At 30.0% G+C, this 25,350-nt stretch overlaps 4 protein-coding genes across 10 annotated transcripts; 2 read left to right on the top strand and 2 right to left on the bottom strand.

The window, feature by feature from the left end:
• The first annotated feature begins 1,995 nt into the window (after positions 1-1,995).
• Positions 1,996-2,599, top strand: LOC137826115 (histone H4). The gene has a single exon (XM_068631974.2). It carries the CDS (start codon positions 2,076-2,078, stop codon positions 2,385-2,387), a length of 312 nt encoding a protein of 103 aa, XP_068488075.1. The 5' UTR covers positions 1,996-2,075; the 3' UTR covers positions 2,388-2,599.
• Positions 2,600-8,601: 6,002 nt separating this feature from the next.
• Positions 8,602-13,587, top strand: LOC137825986 (calmodulin-binding receptor-like cytoplasmic kinase 2). Its single transcript, XM_068631813.2, has 6 exons — positions 8,602-9,109; positions 9,310-9,554; positions 9,761-9,926; positions 10,362-10,451; positions 10,577-10,872; positions 13,037-13,587. Exons 1-6 carry the CDS (start codon positions 8,851-8,853, stop codon positions 13,373-13,375), a joined length of 1,395 nt encoding a protein of 464 aa, XP_068487914.1. The 5' UTR covers positions 8,602-8,850; the 3' UTR covers positions 13,376-13,587.
• Positions 13,588-14,161: 574 nt separating this feature from the next.
• LOC137823778 (uncharacterized) lies at positions 14,162-15,433 on the bottom strand. The gene has a single exon (XM_068629044.2). It carries the CDS (start codon positions 15,297-15,299, stop codon positions 14,397-14,399), a length of 903 nt encoding a protein of 300 aa, XP_068485145.1. The 5' UTR covers positions 15,300-15,433; the 3' UTR covers positions 14,162-14,396.
• Positions 15,434-17,857: 2,424 nt separating this feature from the next.
• On the bottom strand, positions 17,858-23,818 carry LOC137823777 (serine/threonine-protein kinase 12). 7 transcript variants are annotated; one of them, XR_016514708.1, is made up of 12 exons: positions 23,291-23,818; positions 23,134-23,208; positions 22,452-22,547; positions 22,228-22,313; positions 22,014-22,134; positions 21,165-21,244; positions 20,926-20,988; positions 20,640-20,717; positions 20,272-20,357; positions 19,457-19,578; positions 19,225-19,336; positions 17,858-18,384 (listed from the first exon to the last, which is right to left on the bottom strand). XR_016514708.1 is itself a non-coding variant. In XM_068629043.2 (12 exons), the coding sequence occupies exons 1-12, from the start codon at positions 23,594-23,596 to the stop codon at positions 18,289-18,291; spliced, it is 1,362 nt and encodes a 453-aa protein (XP_068485144.1). In that variant the 5' UTR covers positions 23,597-23,818; the 3' UTR covers positions 17,858-18,288. The 7 variants fall into 7 exon arrangements, 2 of the variants coding, with proteins under 2 accessions (XP_068485144.1, XP_090149850.1); XR_011083161.2 differs by having other exon boundaries at positions 19,225-19,356; positions 20,640-20,758; XR_016514705.1 differs by having other exon boundaries at positions 20,640-20,765.
• Positions 23,819-25,350: the final 1,532 nt, after the last annotated feature.

Below are 25,350 nucleotides of genomic sequence, written 5' to 3' on the forward strand. Positions count from 1 at the left end.
GAATATTTATTAATATTCATTGAATCAAAGTTTGGAAGTATTTAAAAAAAAATGCAATAGAAAGTATATAATGAGTGAATATATAAAGTGTAATTTTTATATTTATATCGAAGAAAGAAATTTATTAAAATGTTTAGATTAAAATTTAATTGGTTTGTAAGAAGGAATTAAAGGATGAAAAAATGTTTTGTAATATTTAAAAAAAAATGTATAAGAATTGAATGAAAGTTTGAAGAATTTTTTTTGAATGAAGTGGTTTAAATAAAATAAAATAAAATTAGTCTCTGTGTAAAAATTAGAAATAAAAATTACGTAGTTTGATAATTTTGTTGTCATGTCACCATAAATAAAATGTTAATGTTAATTTTAATAATAACAATAATAGAAGTATAAATAATAATTAATAATATTAATTTGGCATATTTTTTAGGAAATTTTTGAGTTTTTTTATACTATCTTATATATGAAGAAAATTTATTATTTAGATTACGGAATTAAGATTGTTAAAAATATAGAAGGAGTTTTTTAATATGTTTAGTAATACATTAGAAGGTTAAGAATGTTTGAAATTATTATTAAAATATAGGGAATAATTAATAATGATTGTAGGGTTAAAATTATAATTTTTAAGATGTTAAGTTAAAAAAAATGGTAATTACAATGGACATATTGTTTTAATAATAAGATGGTTTAAAAATATTAAGTAAATTCTAATAAGAAATTGATGTAACAATACTTGCAAAAAAAATTATATAAAAAAATGTAATATGTACTTGCTGTAATTTATTTAGTAATTAAATGTTAATGAGAGAAAATATTCAAAATCCATAAACATAATTATGATTGCAATGAAAGTGATATCCATTTAGTTAAGTGAGGATTTTTTTCATATCGTGATTGTGCATGTAGGTATTCTCTTGCATCTATCCCAACTACACCAAGTCACCTTAATGTAAATATTTGATTTGGACAAATAATTCCACAGCTAGTTGATAATTCACTTTATTTTTTTGTTTTGATTTGTTGGTTAGTTTATTTAGTTAGAATATTTTTTAATTTGCTTAATTCAAGAGATAAAATATAAATATCTTATGGGTATAATCATTTTGGTTTTGTTATTGCGATATTAAGGTCAGATACTTCAAATAATCAACCGGAATGAAGACATTTGTATTATTAGGTTGTGAAAGAAGAGAAAAATTAATGTGATATAATAAAGAATTACATGTTACTGAAAGTAGAAGTAGGAAATGCAACTATCCTTATAGATTACGAGGATATCCAGTAAAGGGTGGTGAATGATGAGTGTTAAAATTATGTTGAGTCTCATAATCATGACTTGACAAATACAATAAAAGAGCATAACAAGAAAAATGTGACAATTATATAGTAAGTTTACAATGCACTATATATGTTTAGGAAATTAGAACGAGGTGACTGAACTGAAATGCAACAATTTATGATATTACTTGAACAAGATATATGTAAATGATGCCTTTATACTTAAAATTTGATTGAGAAATCATCATTAAATATAGTCAAACTTTACAAGGAGAAAAACTCATAATAAATAAAAATATTTCATAAGTGTTAAAATCAAAATAAATTATTTTATTAAAAAGAAAAAAATAGCATTAAATTGTAGATGGATTTTTTTCTAGAAAACAAATTCAAAAATTTAACAGTGGAGGGCATAAACTATATTTATATAAAAATTTAATCTCAACATCTATTCCAATAATTTATCTATTTGTTAATTGTGAACTACACTACTAAAAGACGGTAAAGTAAAGCAGCTAGAGCGATCCATAGAGTCTTTCCACAAGCCAATCCAACCGTCCAAGCATAACCATCAATGGTCCACAACGATTCCCACACCTTGCCACGGATCACAAACACAAGCCGTCGATTAAAAAAACACGAACGGCCACGATGCAAAAAAAAAACTCGCGATTCATACCCGCACTCTTCCCGCTCCAAATAAATACCACGTTCCCTCCCCCACGGTTTTCATCAATCGAAATCCCTAATTTCTCAGTTCTTCAGAAAATCCCAATTCGAATTTCAACTGAACAATGTCGGGTCGTGGAAAGGGAGGCAAGGGTTTGGGAAAGGGAGGCGCGAAGAGGCATCGCAAGGTGCTCCGCGACAACATCCAGGGCATCACGAAGCCCGCTATTCGGAGGTTGGCGAGGAGAGGCGGCGTGAAGAGAATCAGTGGGTTGATCTACGAAGAGACTCGCGGAGTTCTCAAGATCTTTCTGGAGAACGTGATTCGTGATGCGGTGACGTACACGGAGCACGCGAGGAGGAAGACTGTGACGGCCATGGATGTCGTTTACGCGCTCAAGAGGCAGGGAAGGACTCTCTATGGATTCGGAGGTTAAGGGATTAGGTTCTTGGGCCTATTGGCTTGGATTCTGTCTTGTTCGCTTTCGTTGTAAATGTAAGGAATCTGTGATATCTGCAATGGTGATGTATGCTTCATAGGGATGATGTAATCAAGTTTCTCATGTTATTCTGATTCTCTTTTTAATTGCAAACTAATCAGTTGAATTAGAACAAATTTGCTGAATTATGGAGTTTGGTTGTTTTGTTATGCGATTTTTTCAATTTTCTTGCTTTAAACTCTCACTAATGTGAAAAAGTTTGCTGATTGATTCTTGTTCTGAAGAGTTTATTTATTATAAACAGTTTTCATAGATTTGTTTTCTTGGAAGTGTTGAAGAAAATTGTTTGGATTGAAATCAAATCATGTTGTTTTCCCCATCATCTATCTCTATATATAAATAAAGATCATCTTTATATGAATATAATAATCATCTATTTAAATTCTCTTAATAATTTATTTTATTTTTATCTATATAGCAGTATTTAATTTTATTATTATGGGCATTGAACTATTTTATTTTTTTTAAAGGTTTTAAAATTTCAAATTTTTAAACCGTAAAACCATCTTAAAACACTTTTAAATTCTAAAAAATTTAAAATTTTAAAAGATTTTCAAAGTTTTTAAATGCATTAGGTAAAAATTGGAAACAATTTTTATTTGAAATATGTAGGAATAGTTTTCAAATTAATTAAAGAAATTAGTCTTTAATATCTGTTATATCTAAATATTTTCATTATGTATAAATTTTTGCATTAACTCTACTTTTCATTTTTTTTAATATTTTACTTTAATTTTTTAAATTTGTTTTTTTTTTTATGTAAAAACATACTTTTATTCTCTTTTTTTTTCTTTTTATGTTTTATTAATCTTTGTGTGAAATCTTAATTTATCTAATGAAATTGTACTAGATGAAAGAAAATGATAACAAAAGAAGTTGCACACATCGTCATAACAATCGGTAATTATCTTTATATGCATTTTAATTTGTGAAATTGTAATTTGACATTTTTCTTATAAAATTGTGATTAAAATATGTGACTAGAAGAGCAAGAAGGATTCAACAAGAGGAAGAAAAGGATAATGTTTTTTAAAACAATTTTACAAATTTAAATAAAATCGTGATTATATTTGTTTTTGGATTTGATTGAAATGGTTAAGAATAAGGTGGTGACGACGAATATGAAAGAGAAGTGGTGTTCACTGGTGGTAAATGATAGGAATGTTTTGACTAAGTCTATGTGAATCCAAGACAAAAAAAAGATAAGCATATTTTATTATTTACTTTTTTTTATATAATATTTTTTTATGATTAATGTTGATTGAAGAATTAAGAATAAATTTGTTTGTCCCATGTATTGTAATGATAAAAATAAAAAATGTGAATATGTGTTTCTACTAATGTTAATATTATGTTAATAACAACAATAATATTAATAATAATATTAATCATATCAAGAGAAAAATTAATTTTTATTTCTTGTTTTGCATTACTTTGTTATTGACAGTTTACTATCACTTTTATAATTTTATTTTTAATTCATTCACTAATCTTTTCCTCTTATTTTATTTTATGTTATTGACTGTTCTTTCTACATATACTATATCTACTATCTACTTAAGTGCTCTTTATTATCCAAGACAACTTTATCAAATTTTCACTTCATAAACAAACCAATTCTCGAGGACTCAAGTTTTTCTATTCCTTTCGCTGGATACCTAATACTCTCCAAATCAAAGTGAAGATTGTTGTGAGAAAATCAAATAGAAAGATATAGTATGCTGAGGGGCAGAAGATTTTGCAAACTTCCTCTTTAGTATTCTCACTTTTCCTTTGAGAGGAGTAATGCGATTATTGAAAACATATTCTTTTATGGGGAATGGAATTGTAATTGAAGTTTTTGACTAAATGGAAAAGAATGACTTAACAAAAGGAATTGCAAGCACCATCACAATAATCGATAATTACAGAGAATTACCTATTTTTGTGATGGTGTCCGCAACTCCTTTTGTCTAGTCATTTCCCTCCATCTAGTCACAAACTTCAATTACAATTTCACTTCCCATAAAAGAATATATTTTCAACAATCGCACTACTCCTTCCAAAGATAAAGTGAGAATATTAAAAAGGAAGTTTGCAAAATCTTCTCCCTCTCAACATACAATATCTTCCTATTTGATTTTCTCACAACTATTTTCACTTTGATTTGGAGAGTACTAGGTATCCAGCGAAAGAAATACTAAAACTTGAGTTTTCTAGGATTGGTTTCTTTACGAAGATTTTTTTTGATAAAGTTGTCTTGGACAATAAAGAGCACTTAAGTAGATCTAGTATATGTAGAAAGAATAGTCAATAACAAAATAGGAAGAAAAGACTAGTGAATGAATTAAAAAGAAAATTATAAAAGTGATAGTAAACCGCCAATAACAAAGTAATGCAAAACAGGAAAGTAAATTGAGACATTGCATTTGCATTTTTTACTTTATAATTGAAAAACAACACTTGTTGGTTTCGTGGTTTTGGAAGGAAATTACAACTTTTCATTCTTTAAATATGAAAATAGAAAACGAAGGTGTTTGATGGGATAAAAGTGAAGATGAACAAGGGAAGTTGTAAATGATAGAACGATTTGACTAAGTCTCTCTGCAAGTCAAAGAAAAGATAAACATATTTCATTATTTCTTCTTCTTTTGTATATAATATTTTCATGATTAATGTTGATTGAATAATCAATGATGAATTTTTGGTTTATTGCTTAATGGTGTCACATGTATTGTAATGATAAAAATAAAAAATACAAATGCATAGGCATGAAAGCGTGTTTGTTCCCGCAAATTAGAGATAGTACGTTATATATTAAAATAATTTTTTAATATTTAGATTAACCTGATAATTTTTAAATGTTATATTATTATAATAACATTATTAAGCAATTGTATATAAAGTAAGAGTTGTTAGAAAAAAAGAAAAGAAAAAAGAGAGTTGTTAAAACATATTTTTTATAAAATTTATTATTGAAGCATATTGCATGTAATTATTTAAGCAGACAGATTAAATTTTGTTGTTGTGAAGGAAGTACTTCAATGAAGAAAATTTTCCTGTCTTAATATTTAGGTTAATGATAGTATCAATAAAAATAAATTAAGATCTCACAATCAATAAAAATACCTTCTTCTTTATTAAAGAATATCTAATTGGGAGAAACATGACAAAATACTAAAAGAAAAGAAGAACCAGAAAAAAAGCAAAGAAGATGATATGCAAAAATAAATTCCACAATAGATATTAGTTTTAAAAATAAAGAAGAAATATTAGTTTTAAAATCAATTTCCAAACTCAAATAGCTAATAATAAAAATTGCTGGTTATTTAACTGCTCAGATGACTGGAATGTATAAAATAAAATAATTTTTTATATATATAGATATAAATTACAATCTAAAAATGAATTACTTCTATTATTATGTACAAATAAAATTAACATAGTGTATTTAGATAAATTAAACATAAAATAATTTCATTGCATTTAAAATTTGAGAACCTTAGTTAATTTTATTAAAAGCTAAAACTATAGTTGTTTTGCATAGAGAAAGTAAAAGTTTTTTTTAACATAATATTAATTTTGGAAATACAAAGGCAATGCTGAAAATATTATAAGTTTTTCATTTTAGTTTGTGTATTGTGCATCACAATTTTTTTATATCATTGTAAATTATAATAATACTATATATAATTTTAAAATTATATCGTAGTTAAAGTTATAGGAAAGTAACAATTTAAACATAATATTTATAATAAAAATTAAATTGTAATAAACCTAAATTAAAATATACGCAATTAAAAATCAAATACAACGAAGAGTAATTTTTATTGTGAGTAATTAAGAAACTACAAGTTACTCATATTTCAAAATTTAATCTCAGATTTATGGAAATCTCACTATTTCCACCTTAGAAAAACAACATATTTTTTTTTAATAAAAACATATGTTTTTGAGAAAAATATAAAGAACCCCATGATATGAAAGAGGAATATTATAAAATTATACTAAAGATTATTGGATGGAAAATAGTAGAACATGTGCAATGAATTAGTGATTGAAAGTTTGATGTCAAAGTTTGATTTGCAAACCACACACAATAACAATAATTCATATTGACCCACACATTTATTTATTTATTTATATATATATATTTAAATACTTATTTGAACGTCAAAAAATATTTGTAGGTACACTCCCATCCTGATCGAAACTGAAACTCGACACTATAAAATAAAATTAAAGGAGAAAACATTTAATTAAACGGAGAAAAATCAATTATTCAACCGACAAGTAATATTATCTCAGTCTCTCACAAAAAACATTATAATATATCTAATTATTTTTATTTTTTTTATTCAATCTAGTGTTTGAAAAATTATAATTTGAACCTTGAAGATGAAAATATTATTTGTTGTAAATTGAATTATCCATTGACTTTGATATTGTTAATCTTAATGGAAGTTCTCTTGTTAATTGAAAGAATATTAATGTGAAAACTTAGAAGTTAATTGTTGAAGGAATCAATAGTTACTTATATTAGTCCATAACATAAATAGATTAAAATTGATATATAAAGGTAATTAATATAACAGAAAAAGAGTTTGGATTGAAAAAGTTTAATCTCAATACTATTGAATATGATGTTTCACATAACATTTTTTTGCTTTTTTTTAATTATTTTATTTTATCCTTTTTTTTCACTTTAAAATCTAAATCGAAAATATGTGAAAATATTTACGTATAAAAGGTTTCTAACTTGAGCAGGTAAAACTATAAACAACATAATATCATGCGAGTTCCAATAAATATAACATATACCTTAAATTATCATTATTTCCAAACAAACTGATGTTAATTAACTTTTTTATTTAGTTATTAATATAATCAAAATATTTTTTTTTATTCTTATGACATGTAATTTTCTTTAATTTTATCATTATTACAAAAGTTATTACGTCAGATTTTAATTAATTTTTTGTCGGTCTCACCTATCATATCACATTTAAGACCTCTGTCCACTTTTTTTTCTAATAAAATAATTTAATACAAGACTCACACTTTAATTAATGATTTATTTATTTATTTGTTATTTTTCTTAAGAAAAAGGTAATTTTTCGTATAATTTAAATTCTAAATTTTATGTCAGTTCAACATATTTTAACTGAGATATCTTATGAAATAAAATAATTTTTTTATAAATATAAGTATTAAATTTATATCTTGAGTATTACTAGTGTCAAGAAAACAAACATTATAGTCCTTTATAAAGTATTCACGTGGAAATTAAAAATATATATAAACCGGTAAATAAAAAATAAAGACATTCGATTTTCTATTAAGCCCATCTTTCTTAATAAAACTATTTTATTTTTAAAAAAAACTTATTGGAACCTATGTAATATAGACATTGAGATGGATAGCATAATAAATAAGTATAATTTTTAAAATCTATGAAAACAAAAATTTATATATTATATAATTATGAATTATATAAATTGATAATAAAAATTTATGTTATGTGTTTCAGTTTTTTTTTAGTTAAAAAATATTTCTGATGACTGGTTTAAAAGAATTTAGTTTTTATTTTTATAATTATAAAAAAATTTATACAATACATTTGAGTTTTTAGAAAATTAAAATATTTTAATTTTTTTAAAATTGTGTTATAATTGGTTAGAAATCCAACAAATATTTTTTGAATTGAACACTTCACTAAAACTTATAAGTATCATACTAGGGATAATATCTGATACGTGTATCCAAGACGGACACCCATTTAAGAAGTGTGTCGGACCCAATATATTGAAACAAAATAATTTCTTATCTTCAAAAAATAAAAAAAAAATGTTGGAAAAGTAAAGGGTGACGTGGAGCAATGCCATTGGTCGAAATTCTACGTGGGGTGCTGAGGCCGGCCACGATTTATAATTCAGCAATTGACCCGGTATCACACAAAAACAACACCATTGACCTAGTTTTCTTTTTAATAAATAATCAAATTACCATTTTAATTTTCTCTCTATGAATAAGTTTATTTAATTAATATCAAAGTCATAGTATTTTAATTTTGGGATTTTTTTTGACAAATTTTCAATTTCAAAGATTATTATGTAAAGTTCTCACATTTTCAAAACCTAAAATAGTAGTTTATGATTATTGTGATTATTTTGAGCTTTGGATGATTGGTAGAATGTTTGTATGACTTTGACTTTCAAAGTGCCAACTTGTGAAGGCAAACCTACCACAGGTGGCAAGTTGTGTTCATTGGACTGATACAAAAGAGAATGAAGAAATGGTCTGAGACAAATAAATTAAGAGCAGAGAAAGTAACAGATGAAGACAATGCATATGAGACCTTCTCTTTTGTATTTTAGACACAAGAAATGATCTGGTGTTTGAACAGTTCTGCCATCTCTAAATGAAGAAACCACCATCTCCCAAATTTCATCAATCTAGCCAAAGGAAACAGAATGCTAATCTCCAATCTCTTGCCAGAGTCAATGATGCAGAGAAGCACAATCCTAGGACCAGTTCTGCACTGAAATCTTTCAAGAATGCTGTGAAGAAATGTGCACAAATTGTTTCATTGTTTCTCCATGGCAAAAGAAAATCAGCCCCTTATGCTGTTGGAAATGATGACAGAAAAAATACATCGAAAGTCAGAGGTGTGGCATCATGTAAGTATGATGAAAATAGTAAATGTTTTGGTTTTTGGGTGATTTTGCTCAAGATCAACCTTTTTTGTTAACTGGGGTTCAGATCATGGGAAGCTTTTGTGGCAAATGCCAAGTCACTTCAGCATGAGGTGACATAATGCTTTTTTGTAGAATTCTTTTTGGTGAGATTTTCTTAAATTGAGATGTGCCATGATTTGCAGCATCAACTGATTTATCTTCGGAGAGTAACACCAAGAATTCATCAAAATGGAAGTTTTCTTATTCCTACGCTTCATCTAGCACTGCAAGTGGACAACTTGGAATTGGCAACTTCTCCTTTGAAGAAATTTTCAAGTCAACTGCAAAATTCTCTCCAAATAATGAAATTGGACAAGGTGGCTTTGGAACTGTCTACAAGGGAAAGCTAAATGATGGATCCATAGTTGCCGTAAAGCGTGCCAAGAAGGTACATCAATGTTCATATTTGACTGTTTCCTATCTCTAGAATTGGCTTAATTGTGCTGTAGATGATGAAAGTGAAACATGTTCATCAGATACTATAATTCTTACAAGAACAGGTTATTAGATTGCTATGTTTTACAAATTTTGTTATTCCTTTTGTGCTTTCGGGATTTATGTGATATGAGCCTAATGTAGTGAATTTTCTTGCAGGAAGTAATACACAATCACTTACATGAGTTCAAGAATGAAATATACACCTTGTCTCAAATTGAGCATAGGAATCTTGTGAGATTGTATGGATACTTGGAACATGGAAATGAGAAGATCATTGTTGTTGAATATGTTGGTAATGGTAACCTTCGAGAACACCTTGATGGTAAGTCCGGTTTATTCAGTCATCTACCAAAGTAGAATCTTCATTTGTTCTCTACTTGCTTTTCCTATTCAGATTGGTGTCTTGCCCCTTTGGCAAGTTTACGCTCGTTGTAGCTTCGTTTGTTTTCGTTTTAGGTTGGTGGGGTGGTGTTTCTTGAGTTGGGGGTGGTACTTGCCAAAGGTTTAGTTGGTTTGTTAGTCTCTTATCGATGGCCTTTTTTAGAGTTTTAGAATGTTTGTGTCTGTTATTCTGTATAAGGGTTGGACTACCCTTGAAGTGATCCTTATATATATAATTTTATTGCTGATAAAAAAAAAATCAAAGTAGAATCATGCAGTCTATATATTATTCATTGTTCAATAATGCAATACTCTAATGCAGTTGCTTTATTATATATTACAGTGGTGACCTAAAAGTAGTGAATTATTATTGCAGGGATTCGGGGAGAAGGATTAGAAATTGGGGAGCGTCTAGACATAGCAATTGATGTAGCTCATGCAATAACTTACCTTCATATGTACACAGGTATGTCCATAGAACTAAATTAGAAAGGAACAAATCTGTTACAACATATTTGAATTCTGTATAACTGTGATGTATAACATCTGTTAAAGTAACCTTACTATGTCTTGTATTGATTAATAATACAGATAATCCAATTATCCATAGAGACATCAAAGCATCAAACATCTTAATCACTGAGAACCTAAAGGCCAAAGTGGCAGATTTTGGTTTTGCACGGTTGTCTGATGATCCTACAGCAACTCATATTTCAACTCAAGTTAAAGGAACAGCTGGATACATGGATCCTGAGTATCTTAGAACATATCAACTCACTGAAAAAAGTGATGTTTATTCCTTTGGTGTATTGCTTGTTGAAATGGTCACAGGAAGACATCCAATAGAACCAAAGAGACCCCTTGATGAAAGAGTGACAATCAGATGGGTAAGTATATCAGTTTTCCAAAATCTCAACTTAAGAGTAAATTACCACATTACTTTGGAGTAAGCAGTAACTGTTTCATCTGCTTATGAATGTCAAACAAAATTTCAATCAAAATTCTGAAAGCAAGAAGTGAATTTTTGACCAGCAACACCCTCAAATTAAAAGGGTGTATCATACCCATTAATTAGTTAGGTTAGTAGGTTGAAGAAACAAGACACTTTGCCTAAATAATAAATAAGAGAAAGGATGTATCTTGTAGCTTGAGAGAGAAATACCTAATTCTCTGTATGAGAAATGCTACTAGCATCACACATTATTTGGTTGAAATTTATCACTATGCTCTCTATTTCTACTAAGATACCATCTGTCATTGTATATGTGAGAAAAAAATAGGAGATGCTAACTTATTGTTACTATTTACCTTGAAAATGAAGTTATCATCTATAATAATTAATAAAGACATATGCTTTTATGATTTCGTTTTGTACATAAGGCCATTTTATTCTTAACCTTGTGCTAACTGTTGTACTTTTATGTTAATTTTTTTATTGTAAAAGATATGCACACATAAGTGCAATATTCTTCTTACTTACTTTTCTTGCCTAGCCCAGCTCTCAAAACTTCTTATATTTGAAGTGCACAGTGAATAAATTCCATGATCATAGAAAAATAAATCTAATTGCTAGCAAGGGAAGTCAATTTCAGTTTCTCTGTTTAAAGAATATCTGTATGGAAGATATCATATATAAACATTTTTGCTGAAAAGAGTGTTGGAGTTAGATCCTTACATTCTTCCATGCTAAACAGGGTCAGCTTTGATCATGTTTCCAAGTGGTTTGGTAATTTTTGTGAGAATAATTAGTTATGTAGATTACAATTTCATCATCATCTCACCTTGATTAGAGATATAACAAAATTATCTTATAAGTCTATCAGAAAGAATTATTTGATGTTGTGTGTTGAATGTAGACCACTCAGTATGTATTTATATTAATTACATGATCAAATACATTAAATTCTTCTTAATAATCAGGGATCAATAATTTTCTAAATCATGTAGCTCCTTTCAAACTGGAGTATATATATCGTATGTACCAAATTTGTAACAAATGTACTTAACTCGAGGGTATATATGGGCTTGGTGAACACATCAGTCAACTGGTCACTATATTGAAAAAATCAGTTGTAATTTCTCTGTAGAACACCTTTTCTCTAACAAAGTGACAATCAATCTCTATGAATTTGGTTCTTCATGGAAGATTGGGTTTGATGCAATGTGAAGTGCAGCTTGATTGTCACAAATTAGCTTTGTTTCATGGATGTTCCCAATTTTTAGTTGTTGTAGTAGTTGCCAAAGTTAAGTAAGCTCACAAGTAGTTGCTGCCATAGCACGACATTTTGCTTGTGCATTGGATCTAAAGACTATGTTTTGTTTTGTTTTTCTTCTCCATGAGATTAGATTTTCTCCGATAAGAACACAGTAACCAAAAGTGGATCTTGTATCTGATAGCTATCCTGTCCAGTCCACATCAGAGTAACGAGTGATTTTAGTATTGCCTTTGTCTTCATACTATAATCCTTGTCCCACAAAGTGTTTCTTAATGCATCGAGGAATAGTGTCAAAACATTTTAGTATTGTCTTTGTCTTCATACTATAATCCTTGTCCCAAAGCTTTTTTTATGCATGTGTGAAAACATCCCAATGGCTATCAGAAGGGACATTTAGAAATTGACTTACCACACTAACTATCAGAAGGGGCATTTAGAAATTGACTTACCACACTAACTGAAAAGTGATATCGGGTCTAGTGATAGTGAGATAATTGAATTTGCCTACCAGGCGTGGATATCTTTCTTTCAATGGCTCTCTTGACCCAGAAGAAGTTTGATATTTGGAATCTAAAGAATTGGTAGTTAAAATTTTGGTAGCTAATTAGATACCAATTTAAAAATTATATATCAATAATCAAAACTAATTTAGAAACCAATAATTTGTTTAGTGTCTAAAATGGTCTCTAATTTAGTCCATATAGCAACTAATTATTTTTGGTCCCAAGATTGATTTCTATTTAATGATTTTCTTGTAATGGTCTAATAGCACATTGCGGAGTTTAATATCTAGTCGCATGCACAAGATTAAACGACATAATTTGCATGTATGCAGGTAATGAAGATGCTGAAACAAGGGGATGCTGTATTTGCCATGGACCCTAGGCTGAGAAGAAATCCAGCCTCCGTCAAGGCAGTAAAACAGGTTCTCAAGCTAGCTTTTCAATGCGTTGCGCCTTTGAAACAATCACGGCCACCTATGAAGAATTGTGCAGAGGTTCTGTGGGAAATCCGCAAAGGTTTTAGAGATGAAACCAATTCTGATCATCCTTCTCTTCCTTCTCACCATTCTGCAGATTTCCCTAAAAGGGAAAAGAAAAAGCATACAATGTTTGGCATTGAAGATGATGACAGCTATAAATTTGTCTCTGTACCTAATCATATTCATTCATAAAATTTTGTTCATTGTTTGTTCAGAATTGTCAACATCTTGTCAGTTTTGGTTTATGCCAGATTGGCCTCTATATAATTGTAAATTTGGTGCCCTTGTGATATAGATTCTATTCATATTAGGCCTTTGATGAAAAAAGGTTTAAATTGTTTAAGTGCTACCAAACTCAACATAATTAAAGAAGTATCCATCAAAAGCTTTTACCAGAGTGTCTATTGTTGGTGCTATCAATTGAAGTTTTCAAACCAACACTATTTGATATGATCCCTTCACATCACTCTTGCTTCTTGTGTTTTTGTCACTTCATTCACTCTTATCTTACATTCTCCCTTTCTGGTCTAGCATAGCTAGAAATAGTGAAAAATATTCTTTCCTCTTTTGAAAAGCTTGAATAATCAACACCCAATTTTCTGTCTGCTTAATTGTTCCTCCCTTTCCTGTTCTGCCTATTTCTTCAAATTTTGAGCTTAATAATACCACTGCTTCAAATTGTAAATGGTAATACTCTCCAATTCATGCTTTCTGTGAGAGAGTAATGGTTGAGTTGATTGCTATAGTTCACATTTTTAATGTTGGATTATGCATGATATAAAGGGAAATGTGATTCATAAGGTAGTATAGTATCTACCATTCTATGTAGAGAAATGTTGCATTCAAAATCAATAGTAACATAAACTACAAAATTTTCAAATTTAGAAAATGTTGTTGATGTGATAAGAAAATGGAAGAGGATCCTTATGAAATTCAATTTGGAAAAAGAGAATAATGGAGTCACATTGATATAATCAAAACTTGGGTTATTATAAGAATTCATCTATCCCTCATTGCACTACATCATTAAAATAGATATTCTCTTCAAAAAAAATCCTGCAAATATGAATCACTATTCTGATTCAAATAACCAGATCTACCAATTAGTTTGCATAAGCAACATTGGCTTCACAGTAGAGGTAATAGATCCACCACAAAAATACAACTAACTTTACAACCTTGCTACTCTTTGCCCTCAACTATCTCTTCTCTATTACTCAATTTTGTAGGCATAGAGAACCAGACAGAACTCAATGGCAGCAATATTCATAGTTGAATAATATCCAACACTGCCATCATCATCACTCTCACAACCCTCCATCACACTTCCTTCTTTCTCACTCTCGGGTTCTGGAGGACCTGGCTTGAAGATGAAAAGGCCAGGCCCTGAACCAGATCCACTAAACAACCAATCATGCACATCCCAAAACACTTGCACAGGTTGCTTGTTAACCATCACAGTTTGGTTCCCCCTGAACTTCCACTGCAAGTTCTTCACATTGATCAACACAATCCCATCTATGATAACCCACATCTCAGGGTCATTAGGACCCCCAGTTGAGCTCTCAACAACAATCTCACTATCTTTTCTATTCTCATCAAACCGGGCCTTCGTTGAGAAGCTTTTCTTGGCAAACACGTTTTCTTTCTTCACCAACAACATAGCATCAACAAGGGCAGGTCTAGATTTTGTTCTCTTGTAAGCCTTCTTCTTGTAGTCTCCCAACAACAACACAACCTCTTCATCAGACACCAAGGCTACGTAGAAGTCGCTGCACGGCTCCGGTGAGCCGGAGAATTTAGCCGACCGGAGATCCCAATACAGATCAATCTGGTTGCCATCAACCTCAATGGTTTTGTACCCTTTTTTGCTCCAAAAGTGCCAAGGCTTCACGTCAATCTTGCAACTATATTGCACCTCACCTCCTACGCTATCAACCGTGACGTGCAAGGAATGGTTCATCAGATTTTTGCACCACAACACGGATACATTCCTCCAATAGCCCGTCACATTGGCTTGGTAGAAACATGTCACGGTGCTTTGTGCAACTTTGCTAGGCAGAGGATGCTCTGTGGTTACTGATTGTGATCTTAAAGAACGATGGAAATGCGTCATCTTCTCACAATTTTTGAAAAGGAATAAACTTTTAGACCCCCATTTTCTGCCTCAAAAGAAAGAAAGCAAATTCTTCATGGTGGTATCTGATTTCATACGTGGTCCCTCCTCACCTTGGATTGCTGTGCGGGGAATGAACGGAACTGTAGATGACCCTTTGGAGAAGCAATGGCATATTGGTCGAATAATTCAACGCAATATATCAAAATTCAATAGGGAAGATAAAGTAGTTGTCATGAGTATGGACATGGTTTGACGGCAATGTGAAGCTGAATTGGTGATGGAGTTGGGATTGGAATGGAAATTTGTCTGGGCTGAGAAAGAGAAAGAGAAAGAGAGAATGTTTGTGTTTTGATCCTTTGGAGAAAAAGTCTTCATCAAAACTAGGAAGAAAATGTGCCCGAAAGACAAGGAACAGAATCAATGTCCTTTCTATTCAACAAAGTTTCTTCCAACTATTACAAGTGGAGACAAAAAAAAGGAAGGGTAGTTAAAAATAAATCTTGGTATATTATGTCTTCTAATATTTCTGTCCAAACTTTTTCTTTTCTGTTCACTTCAAAAATAATATTATTTAATTATGTATTTATTAAAATTTAATTGTAATAACCTCCTTCTGATACTAAGACATGTAATTTTATATATAATTTAAGTTTTTTTTTAAAACTTATAAATGCATAGTGTGGGGATGATTCTTGACTTAAAAGGTCACATCTTTAAATTCAATAGTTTGTGCCTTAAGTAAAGTTATTTTTAGTAACTATAGTTTTTCTTCTTCTTTGAATTAAATAGTTTTTGGCTCGAGTATATCTCACGTTAACTCTGACAAATATTACTTTTCAGGTGTGTGTAAAGTTGAAATATATAAAATATTAAAAAATTACGTGTATTAAGTTTTTTTACTTTTTGTATTAACAAAATATATCACCATAGAAAATATATAAGTTGTTATGATAGAAAATAAGGTAATGAACACAGTAATCTAAAAACACTACGGGATAACTTTAAAGAATTAACATAATAGTATTAGGATAGAATATAAATAACTTCTTTCAAGTACTTAAGAAAAAAATTTATAATTTATTGAATTTAAAAATAAAAATAGAGAAGAAACTTTGACTTTTTATTTTTATATTAAATAAAATATATTTAATTGTATTGGTGTATGTTTCTTTTCTTTGTCCAATTACAGGTTAAATGAGAGTGATGCATACTGAGTTTTTTTCTTTATTAATTTGTGGTTGGTTTACACTTTTCAAATTCACTTCCTTCAAAAGGGTTTTATATTTCAAATGTTATCCTTTGTATTTCAAATTCACTTGCTTTCTAGAACTAATCTTACTTTGTCTCCCAAATTTATTTTGCTAATTTGGAGAGAAAGTTCTTTAGGACTGTTTGTTTCTAGATGTAAGAAAGTTGGAAAAAAAAAATAAAAGCATAAAAACATGAAAAATGAGACAATTTTTTTGGTTTAAAACTCTTTCTTCCTTCATGAAGAGATTTGGGGAGAAAGGTGAATTTATATTTTATTTTTATTTTAAAAAATTAATAAATTACATACTGATTATATATGTAAATTATATCTTAATATATATATTACATTTATAATTTTTTTTGTTAATTATTAATATTAATTTGTATATTATAATAAAATAAATAATAAATAAAATATTAATTTTAATTATTAATACGTATTTTTATTAAATTTAATATTATTTTTTATTTAAATTTATTTTAATTCTAATATATATTTCTAAATTCTTTTATATTAAATTATTTTATAATTTTTTAAAAAATTATTAATTATCAAATTTGTAAACTTATATTTAATACATTTTAAAAAAATTTAAAAATCTTTCACAATATCACTTAAATTACAAATTTCAATAAACTTTCTTTAGAAATATACTCTAACATGTCTCAATCCAAACTACCTCACTTTCCTCTCAAATCATTTCAAATCTCATCTCTCAAATTCCCCCAATCAAAACACACCCTTAATTCAGATATTGTGTTTTGGATATCAACTTGTTCGTCTTTTCAGGTTTAGGGTATTTTACGTTGCCAAATCTTAAATAAGTTGTCAATTCAATACATTTTCTTAAGAGTGATTATCAATCTCTCACTCACTTATGATATACGTAATCCCAACTTTAATTCTTTTTTGCAAACAATTTCAAGCTCTGGATAGAACAAAATAAATGAAAAAAAGTATAAATATATCGAATGAATGTAGTTTAAAATAAAGTGATGAAATCTCATACTCAATTGTATAAATATTTGTAAATATACATTTTGAATCCTAATTCAATGTTTATAAATGTTCAATTACAAGTCTACTTGGTCTCAGTTATTTATATATATATAATCAATTAAATATCAGTGTTTAAAAAACATCTAAATATTAATGGAAACTAATATTTACATATTTAATTATACTAGACTACTACAAGTAAGGAAAGTGAAACAACATAAAAATTGAACACCTCAAGGTCTAACAAAATAAACTAACGTAAATATATATAAACATGTTTTAAATATGCAGGGAACTACATGCATTTAAATAACACACATCTAGTATTTATAAAAAAAAATTAATATTAACAATGTCAAGCTTCTATAGTAAACCATACATCATGCTTGCTACTTTGAGAGTTGAAGGTTCTTGCACCTAACATCAATCTAACAAAAGTTTTTGCTTCTATTGGACTTTATCAGAACTTGTATCCTCCAACCACTTGTATCCCTTACAATCGTTGTAGGAGTTGGCCAAATCATTGCAACAATTTATTGTTGTGTACAAGATAGAAAGAATAACTTTGGACAAAATTACAGAAGGACATGTCGCATTCTTCATTTTTATTCAACCAGACGTGGAGAGCAAGTTATTTACAAAAGGCCATATGAAATGGATGCAATGCAAGTATATGATTTTGTTTTTTTGTTGAAAGTGTGATGAAAATAATAGTTGGTTGTGGATTGGAAATATTTATCTGGCCGTGGAGCGAGATGATCGGCTACTTGGACTTGTGCGATTACCCCTAAATAGGGCCTCCAGGTGCCGGATGCATCCAGGAGCTCCAATCTGTATATCATAACAAAGAAAATATCAAACCTTGTAAAATAAAGAATCAGAAATAACCATATCGAACAATATCCACACTTTTGACAAGGGCATTCCACTAGCCAGATGGGTAAAAAACAGTCAGACAGCAGTTAAGAAATGCATACTATTTATCTTTTTTGATTATGAATGCTGCATGAAGCCCAAGAAAAGACCGTGGACTATTGGAATCATACGATGGAAACCATCTCCAAAAGATTATGAACCAAAAATAAATTCTCCAGAATGGGTATTCCTCGGGATGGAAAAATAGGAAAGGATCAGCCAAATACTATTAGTCATCTTTTTGGGCAGGTTTTAAACATTTCATAGTTTCCTTTATTTTTTTGCTTAACTTGGTTGTTCTCAAACTCCGCTTAAAGACCTCATTTGTATTGAACATGTTTCCTAATTTATTCTTTTGAAGGAAATATCCTATTCAATGCATATTTCACTCTCTAGCAAAATAACGTTAGTATAAACTATTGAAAAGGTGATATTAATAAATGTACAATTTGAATCCATGATCTTACTCTCCATTCTCCACTCTTCTTTAAGGGGATTAATGGTAAATGCAGAGGAATAAATTAAAACCTAGCCACAATATTGACATCAATCATTTTTAATGGTGCCCATACCATACTGGCTACTAAATCACAGATGCTCATTGCTAATATCCAATGATACAGGAAAAGTCTTTGAAGCTGAACTTCCTCACATTCTGATAAGTTTTAGTGTCAAAAGTTACTATCATGTCAAAATTATACTACCACAACTAGGTCTAAAACTGATCAAATAAATGTTTGCACGAAAAAGGGATACCTTCCAGCGCCTCTTTTGAATAAGATGGTTGTTGATTTCTTCCAATCTACCAATTATTTGCCTAAATGTTGGTCTTCTGTGTGGTTTTTCATCCCAGCATTCCTCAATTAACCTATGGACAAATCAGATTTCCTGAATGTAAAAAACTTATTCCTTTATTCTCCTACTTTTGGTAGGTTTTGAAACTAAACATTCAAATCTGCTGCCAATAAAATGTATTTAAAATTCTCACTGTTTTAGTCCATGAGCATAAAGCTTTGGCAATGCACTAAATGGTGGCCGCTCATTTTCAACATACGCTTTTGGAACTTCGTTTTCTGGCTTTGCATAGAACGGTGGACAACCTTCAATCATCTACAGGAACAGAAAACCACAGAAGTTCTGGTCAGTATTTTGCTGGGCATCTCTACATAAGAACCCACTGTTCGCAGTCATTTATATTCTAGATTACAAATTGCCCATGATCCACAAATAAAATAACTGTATTCTGAAGTTTATCAGTAAAACAGTTGGAGAAAATGAATATTTTGTATTCACATAAAAAGTACAAGAACCAAGCATATTGGTACAACAGAAAACTATTAGGCATGGCATCTTACCAAGATGATCATGATATAAATGTATAATTTTTTTTATATTTTTACAAGTCAATCGTGGATAGCTCAAATCTCTAGAACTTAACTTGTCTGTTAGATCAACCATAAAACATGCAATAAAACATTGCATGTCACGATTATATACATATCTTGAGGTAGATCTGAGGGCCAAAATACGCAGAGCTCTCAAGAGTCACGAGTGCTTGAGCTGTCCATGAACTCATCCTATAGTATACTTGATAAGTGAAAGAGTAAAAGACAGACACCACCAAATATCTAAAATTGAATATGCTGTGACAACACTGAAGGAATTTGAATGATGAAAGCAACATAGGAGGCACAGCAACAAATGATACACCTATAAAAGCATTATTTTCCAGGACTAAAAAGCTCTAAAATAAGGAGGGGGGGGGGGGGGACTGCATCCAAAGGTGAGCGATAATGATTTTACCTCCTGTAATATCAGAGCAAAAGAAAACACATCCACTTTTGTGTCGTATTCCTCATTTCTATAGACTTCTGGTGCAACATATCGCCCTGTTACAGAGTTGAATAAATTCATCAATTGAATCCATGAAAATCAGAACCAATCACAATAGGATCAAAACGAATTGAATTATAAAGTAAAGAGATGGCGATACGTATAAATTAATTAATAAATTCAAATTAGTAAAACCGAGCCCTAGATCTTTATTAGTCACTGAGTAGACGGGCATTTCTTTTTTCCTTATAGAATAAACACAAGTTTACAATATTGGTTTTATGCAGAACATGATTAACGATAGACATTACAGGACTCCACTGTAGAAGAAAACCTACATGATGTATCGAGGCTTGTCATAGGTCTGTCTTCTTTGACTGTTTTAGTAACTTTAAGCAACTTGCTAACTCCAAAGTCTGCAACTTTCAGATGCCCAGAATCATCCCGCAAAATATTTCTGTTGTCTTACTCAAGTACAATGAAGAAACTTTAAACAGTTTCAATTCGATCATTCAAGGAATGAATGAAAAATGCATGCTTCTACTGAAAAATGCATGACACTTCATACACATGGTGGAAGAATAATAAAATCAACTAGACAGGGTAGGAGAGCATAAAACATACGAAGGCTCAAGATCTCGGTGTATAATGGCTTCTGGTTTATGTTCGTGCAAATAGTTCATACCCCTGAAAATAAAACGTATTGCACTGATCACAAATATTCAAATGCATTTTTTTAATATAGGAGAAATTTTTCATTTAATATTGAACTCTTCAAAAATAAAATAACCAGGAAAGCTTGTTTCCTCAAGAACCAACTGAGAGCAGGTGATGCACGCATGATATGAAAGCTCTTGACTGACCTAGCAATATCAAGTGCAAATTTTACAGCTGTTACTGGTTTTAATGCACCTTTCCGCTTAATGTAGGCATGAAGATCCCCCTGGAGAGATGATAGTTCATTCCAAATTGTTAGATATTACATTTATACAAGATACATGGTATAATTAGCCACACGTACGTACATAAGTATAGGAGATACCTAATTATGTACACATCTCATTTTTTTCACTGTTTCACTAACATGAAGTAGAATCTCATATAAGGAGAAATGAAAATCTAAATCAACAGTTATCAGTACTAGGTCAAAACAGGTATCTCTTATCATTACATAAGATCTTTCAGTGTAGATACTTTTAACTTTCTAGACCGAACAGGAGCACATTTGTCAGACTGGATTCAGTGCCTCTAAAGTGAGAAGATAATTAAAGTAAGAAAGTGACTATCTATTCATCATCAACTTGAATTACATTGACTTTCAATAAACCGTAGATAATCCCCAACTTCTACACTTTACACACCTCCTTACTTTAGAGGCCAAATCATGTCTGGCCAATGCAAATAACCCATGCACGTCGCAATTAATATCAGTCCCAGGGTAAATTTTTTATCATATTAAGTTCTTAAGTATTATTGATTATTTGTGCACTCCTACATAATATTGGATTTTGAGTAGTCCAATTGAAACTACATTGTCACTTTGTTTCGGAAGACTATCCATAATGATAAATTTCTGACCACATTGTATTCAGCTCACTGATATATAAGATAACCATTAGCCAACTAATCAATATAATTTGTTCATAAACACCATGAGCAAAATATTTATGAGAAAAAACCTTCCTTATGGCCATTGTATGACCAAAACTAACCTGGGGTAGATATTCTGTGACGATCATCATTGGGGTACTTTGGGTTACAGCACCCAAAAACTGAACTACATTTGGATGCCTTATTTTCTCAAGTAATGTAAGCTCATCATGAAATGCCTTTCTGATAAACAGACACCAACAAACAAAATCCATGGTGAGATTAAAAAGTGATAACTGAATGATCCAATTGACATGAATAAGTAGACCAACCCACACTTTATCATCATCGGTGAACACTTCCTCTCCAAGTGTCTTGACTGCAACCTCAGTTCCACGCCATAAAGCAATCCGGAAAGTTCCCTAAAATATTCAATATAAATGATGAAACACAAAATAAGCTAAGGTATATTGACTTAAGAAATTATGTCAAAAGGCAAAAGGATAAATCCAGTTACAAGACACAATTAAATGCAGCGAGAAGGAAACTTGAAACCTTACCTTTGTTATGCAAACACTATTAGTAAAATCAAGTTCAGAAGGATCAATCTCATACTCTGGGACTTCTCGAGCATTCTCCACATGCATGGGAGTTATCTACAATAAAAAAGAAGTTTGTCATCGCAATGTGATGTCATAAACCAACTATTCTAAAAGGAGTTATCAGTATAATAAAACTTACGCTGCCAAGCAATAAGAAATCAGTATAAACCTTTAATGTAAGTCAACCGAATCGTATTTAGGAGTTTATACACTGTCAGAACATATACTGATTTCTCTTCAAAAAGCTTGGCTGCAAGACCCCTTGGAGCTGAAATAAAATATACTCAGACGAGGAATGAATCCTTTAAGACTGGGATTTCCACTGATATTCTCTCCGGCGAAAATCTCCACTATCAAAACCCGATGTCCACATTTTCATTATTTAAATTCTCTCACTATGCTCTTGTCTTTTAATTAAGGATTCGGACTTCACTGAACAGTTTAAACTTTTCTATTGTTATCCAGTCACCAAGACAGATATGCATGTTAATTATGTTTCACTTTTATAATAACTATCTTAAAAGTCTATCCGAAGATAATTTTTCCAGTAAAAAAGTGCGTCTCAACTAAACTCTCCAGACGAATAACGTAAACTGTTTTAAATCTAACAACAAGAAGGAAAGGAAAAGAAGAGACAGACCGGAGGTTTTGCACCGTGCTTCTCCAAAAGCCTCACGACGTCGTGGTTTTTGTAGTACATTGCATCAGCTAGCGGCTGAAACAATCCAATCCAATCCAAAAATCAGTGACAGCGAGTGTACAAGACGAATAACAAAAGAGGAAGGAAGTGAAATTACGGTGCTGCCCCAGCGGTCTCGCGGATCAACGTCGGCTCCACGTAGTAGCAGCAGGTCAACAACGTCGGTGCGGCCTTGGCAGGCGGCGACGTGGAGCGCAGTGCGGCCGTCAATGTCGGTGAAATTGACGTCGCTCCCCGCGTCCAACAGCTCCTCAATCCCGACCAAGTCTCCTTCGTTGGCCAGATACATCAACCGAACCGTCGGATCCAGCGCCTCCGACACGTCCTCCGCACCGTCGCGCTCCGGCGCGAGGGAGGATTGGCGGCCGAGCGAGAAGCGAAGCTGAAGCTTCTTAGTTTCCATTGGCGAGGGTTTTGGGAGAGAGAGAGAGAGAAAATGGAATTGTGTTGTTGTGTGAATGTGTTCGCAGATAAACAATAAGAATATGAATGAATATGAATATGAATGATTCTGCTTAAATAGTTTTGAAGAGAGGGTTGGGATTGGATCGGATTCTTGACGTCACTGTCTTTTTACACAATCCAGCTAGTGACAGTGGGGAAGAAACAACGTCGGTTTTTTGTTATAATGCTTAAAAAATATATTATATATATACAACTAATTAATAGATAATTTTAAGTAATAATTAGTCAGAAATTAAACCTGACGTTTAATATTTTAAAATTTATAGGATTGCTATGAACGGCTATTTTGGTTCAGTTGACTTTTTAAGGGGATTTTCTTTAATATTTTTTAAGTTGACTTTTTAAATAATACTCTATTTTCATTCTCAATGAAAGTTGAGTTTAAGTAGTTGTTTGATAAAAAGAAATCGAGAGTTGATATTTTAACTAAAGGATTAGTATTTTTTATTTTAATGATATTTTCTTATTTTTATATTTCAGTATAAAATAGTTCCAAAAAGTATATTAGATATTCCTATAATGAGTGAAGATAATATAAATTATATATTAATATTATAAATTATTGTTATACCGATAGAGATTAACACTTTGATTCGGTATTCGAATTATGAAAACCAAAATCGTTATACTTAAACTGGATTAACCAGGTTTATATTTATTAAGGAATCACTTAGTTTCAATTTCGTTTTTAATAATTACATAATTTTTATTTAAATAAAAATGTTTAATAAAAACATATTTTATGATAATATTGAACCTAAATGATAATTTAATATTTAATATATATTTATATATATAATTAATTGTGTTTTACATTAAATATTCACTAAGTGCCTCACTGGTAACAAAATTAATTATGCCTCTAATTATCCTCTTTATGAGATTCACACATCCTCCTCCTCCTTCATGTGTTACTCTCGAATTTCCCTTTAATAAACTGGACAAAAATAAATAAATTTAAAGGTTGAGATAAATATGAAAAGTTGAGATATGTATGAAAATAGTGAATATTATGGAAGAGAAATAAAATTAGTAGTGTAGGAAAAAAATGAATTTTATGAAAAAGAAAAAAAAATCGAATAAAATTCACTATCACGTTTATTTTAAAATAACGATTTTTATTTTAAATTACAAATATTTTTATATTTCTTTTAAATTAAAATAGATTACAATGTTTTATTTAATATGTTTATAGTTTTGTTAAAATAAATAAAATGTATTTCATTTTTAAAAAAATATTATTTCATTTAGTATATATATATACACACACAAGTATATATTTTAATTTTATCATTTTTTTATGTTTATTTTTAAATTATTGTTTATTAATTTTATTTAAGATTTTAATTATTATGCAGATAAAATTTGATGTTGAAAATTATATTAGATTTATTTCACTAATGTTTTGAATTATATTTTTGAAGATATAATAAAAATTCAATCAATTTTTTTTGTAATGGTTTTATTATCAAATTATTATTATTATTATTAACTAGATATTTTGTTTATATTCTACGTTTTAAACACTCAACATCGCACACTGTTATAATACATTCGTTTCATCTATTTTTTATTTATTTCTAACCACAGTATTACTTTTGATCTTAAAATACTAACTTAAATATTAATGTAATGTTTTTAATAATGTTATAATTGTTGAGTTGATAACTTTGTTAACGTGTTATGTGATTA

The sequence above is a fragment of the Phaseolus vulgaris genome, chromosome 8 (genome assembly GCF_051622355.1).
Source record: "Phaseolus vulgaris cultivar YP4 chromosome 8, ASM5162235v1, whole genome shotgun sequence".
NCBI classification, from domain to species: domain Eukaryota; kingdom Viridiplantae; phylum Streptophyta; class Magnoliopsida; order Fabales; family Fabaceae; genus Phaseolus; species Phaseolus vulgaris.

What these genes read in the sequence shown, in the direction of transcription:
- LOC137826115 (XM_068631974.2), top strand. Translation starts at nt 2,076, where the DNA reads ATGTCGGGTCGTGGAAAGGGAGGCAAGGGTTTGGGAAAGGGAGGCGCG.
- LOC137825986 (XM_068631813.2), top strand. Translation starts at nt 8,851, where the DNA reads ATGAAGAAACCACCATCTCCCAAATTTCATCAATCTAGCCAAAGGAAA. An exon ending in AGTCAGAGGTGTGGCATCAT is followed by an intron (nt 9,110 to 9,309) that starts GTAAGTATGATG and finishes CATGATTTGCAG; the next exon opens with CATCAACTGATTTATCTTCG. An exon ending in CCTTCGAGAACACCTTGATG is followed by an intron (nt 9,927 to 10,361) that starts GTAAGTCCGGTT and finishes TTATTATTGCAG; the next exon opens with GGATTCGGGGAGAAGGATTA.
- LOC137823778 (XM_068629044.2), bottom strand. Translation starts at nt 15,299, where the DNA reads ATGACGCATTTCCATCGTTCTTTAAGATCACAATCAGTAACCACAGAG.
- LOC137823777 (XM_068629043.2), bottom strand. Translation starts at nt 23,596, where the DNA reads ATGGAAACTAAGAAGCTTCAGCTTCGCTTCTCGCTCGGCCGCCAATCC. An exon ending in AGCACGGTGCAAAACCTCCG is followed by an intron (nt 22,548 to 23,133) that starts GTCTGTCTCTTC and finishes TTTTTATTGTAG; the next exon opens with ATAACTCCCATGCATGTGGA. An exon ending in TCACAGAATATCTACCCCAG is followed by an intron (nt 21,245 to 22,013) that starts GTTAGTTTTGGT and finishes TCATCTCTCCAG; the next exon opens with GGGGATCTTCATGCCTACAT.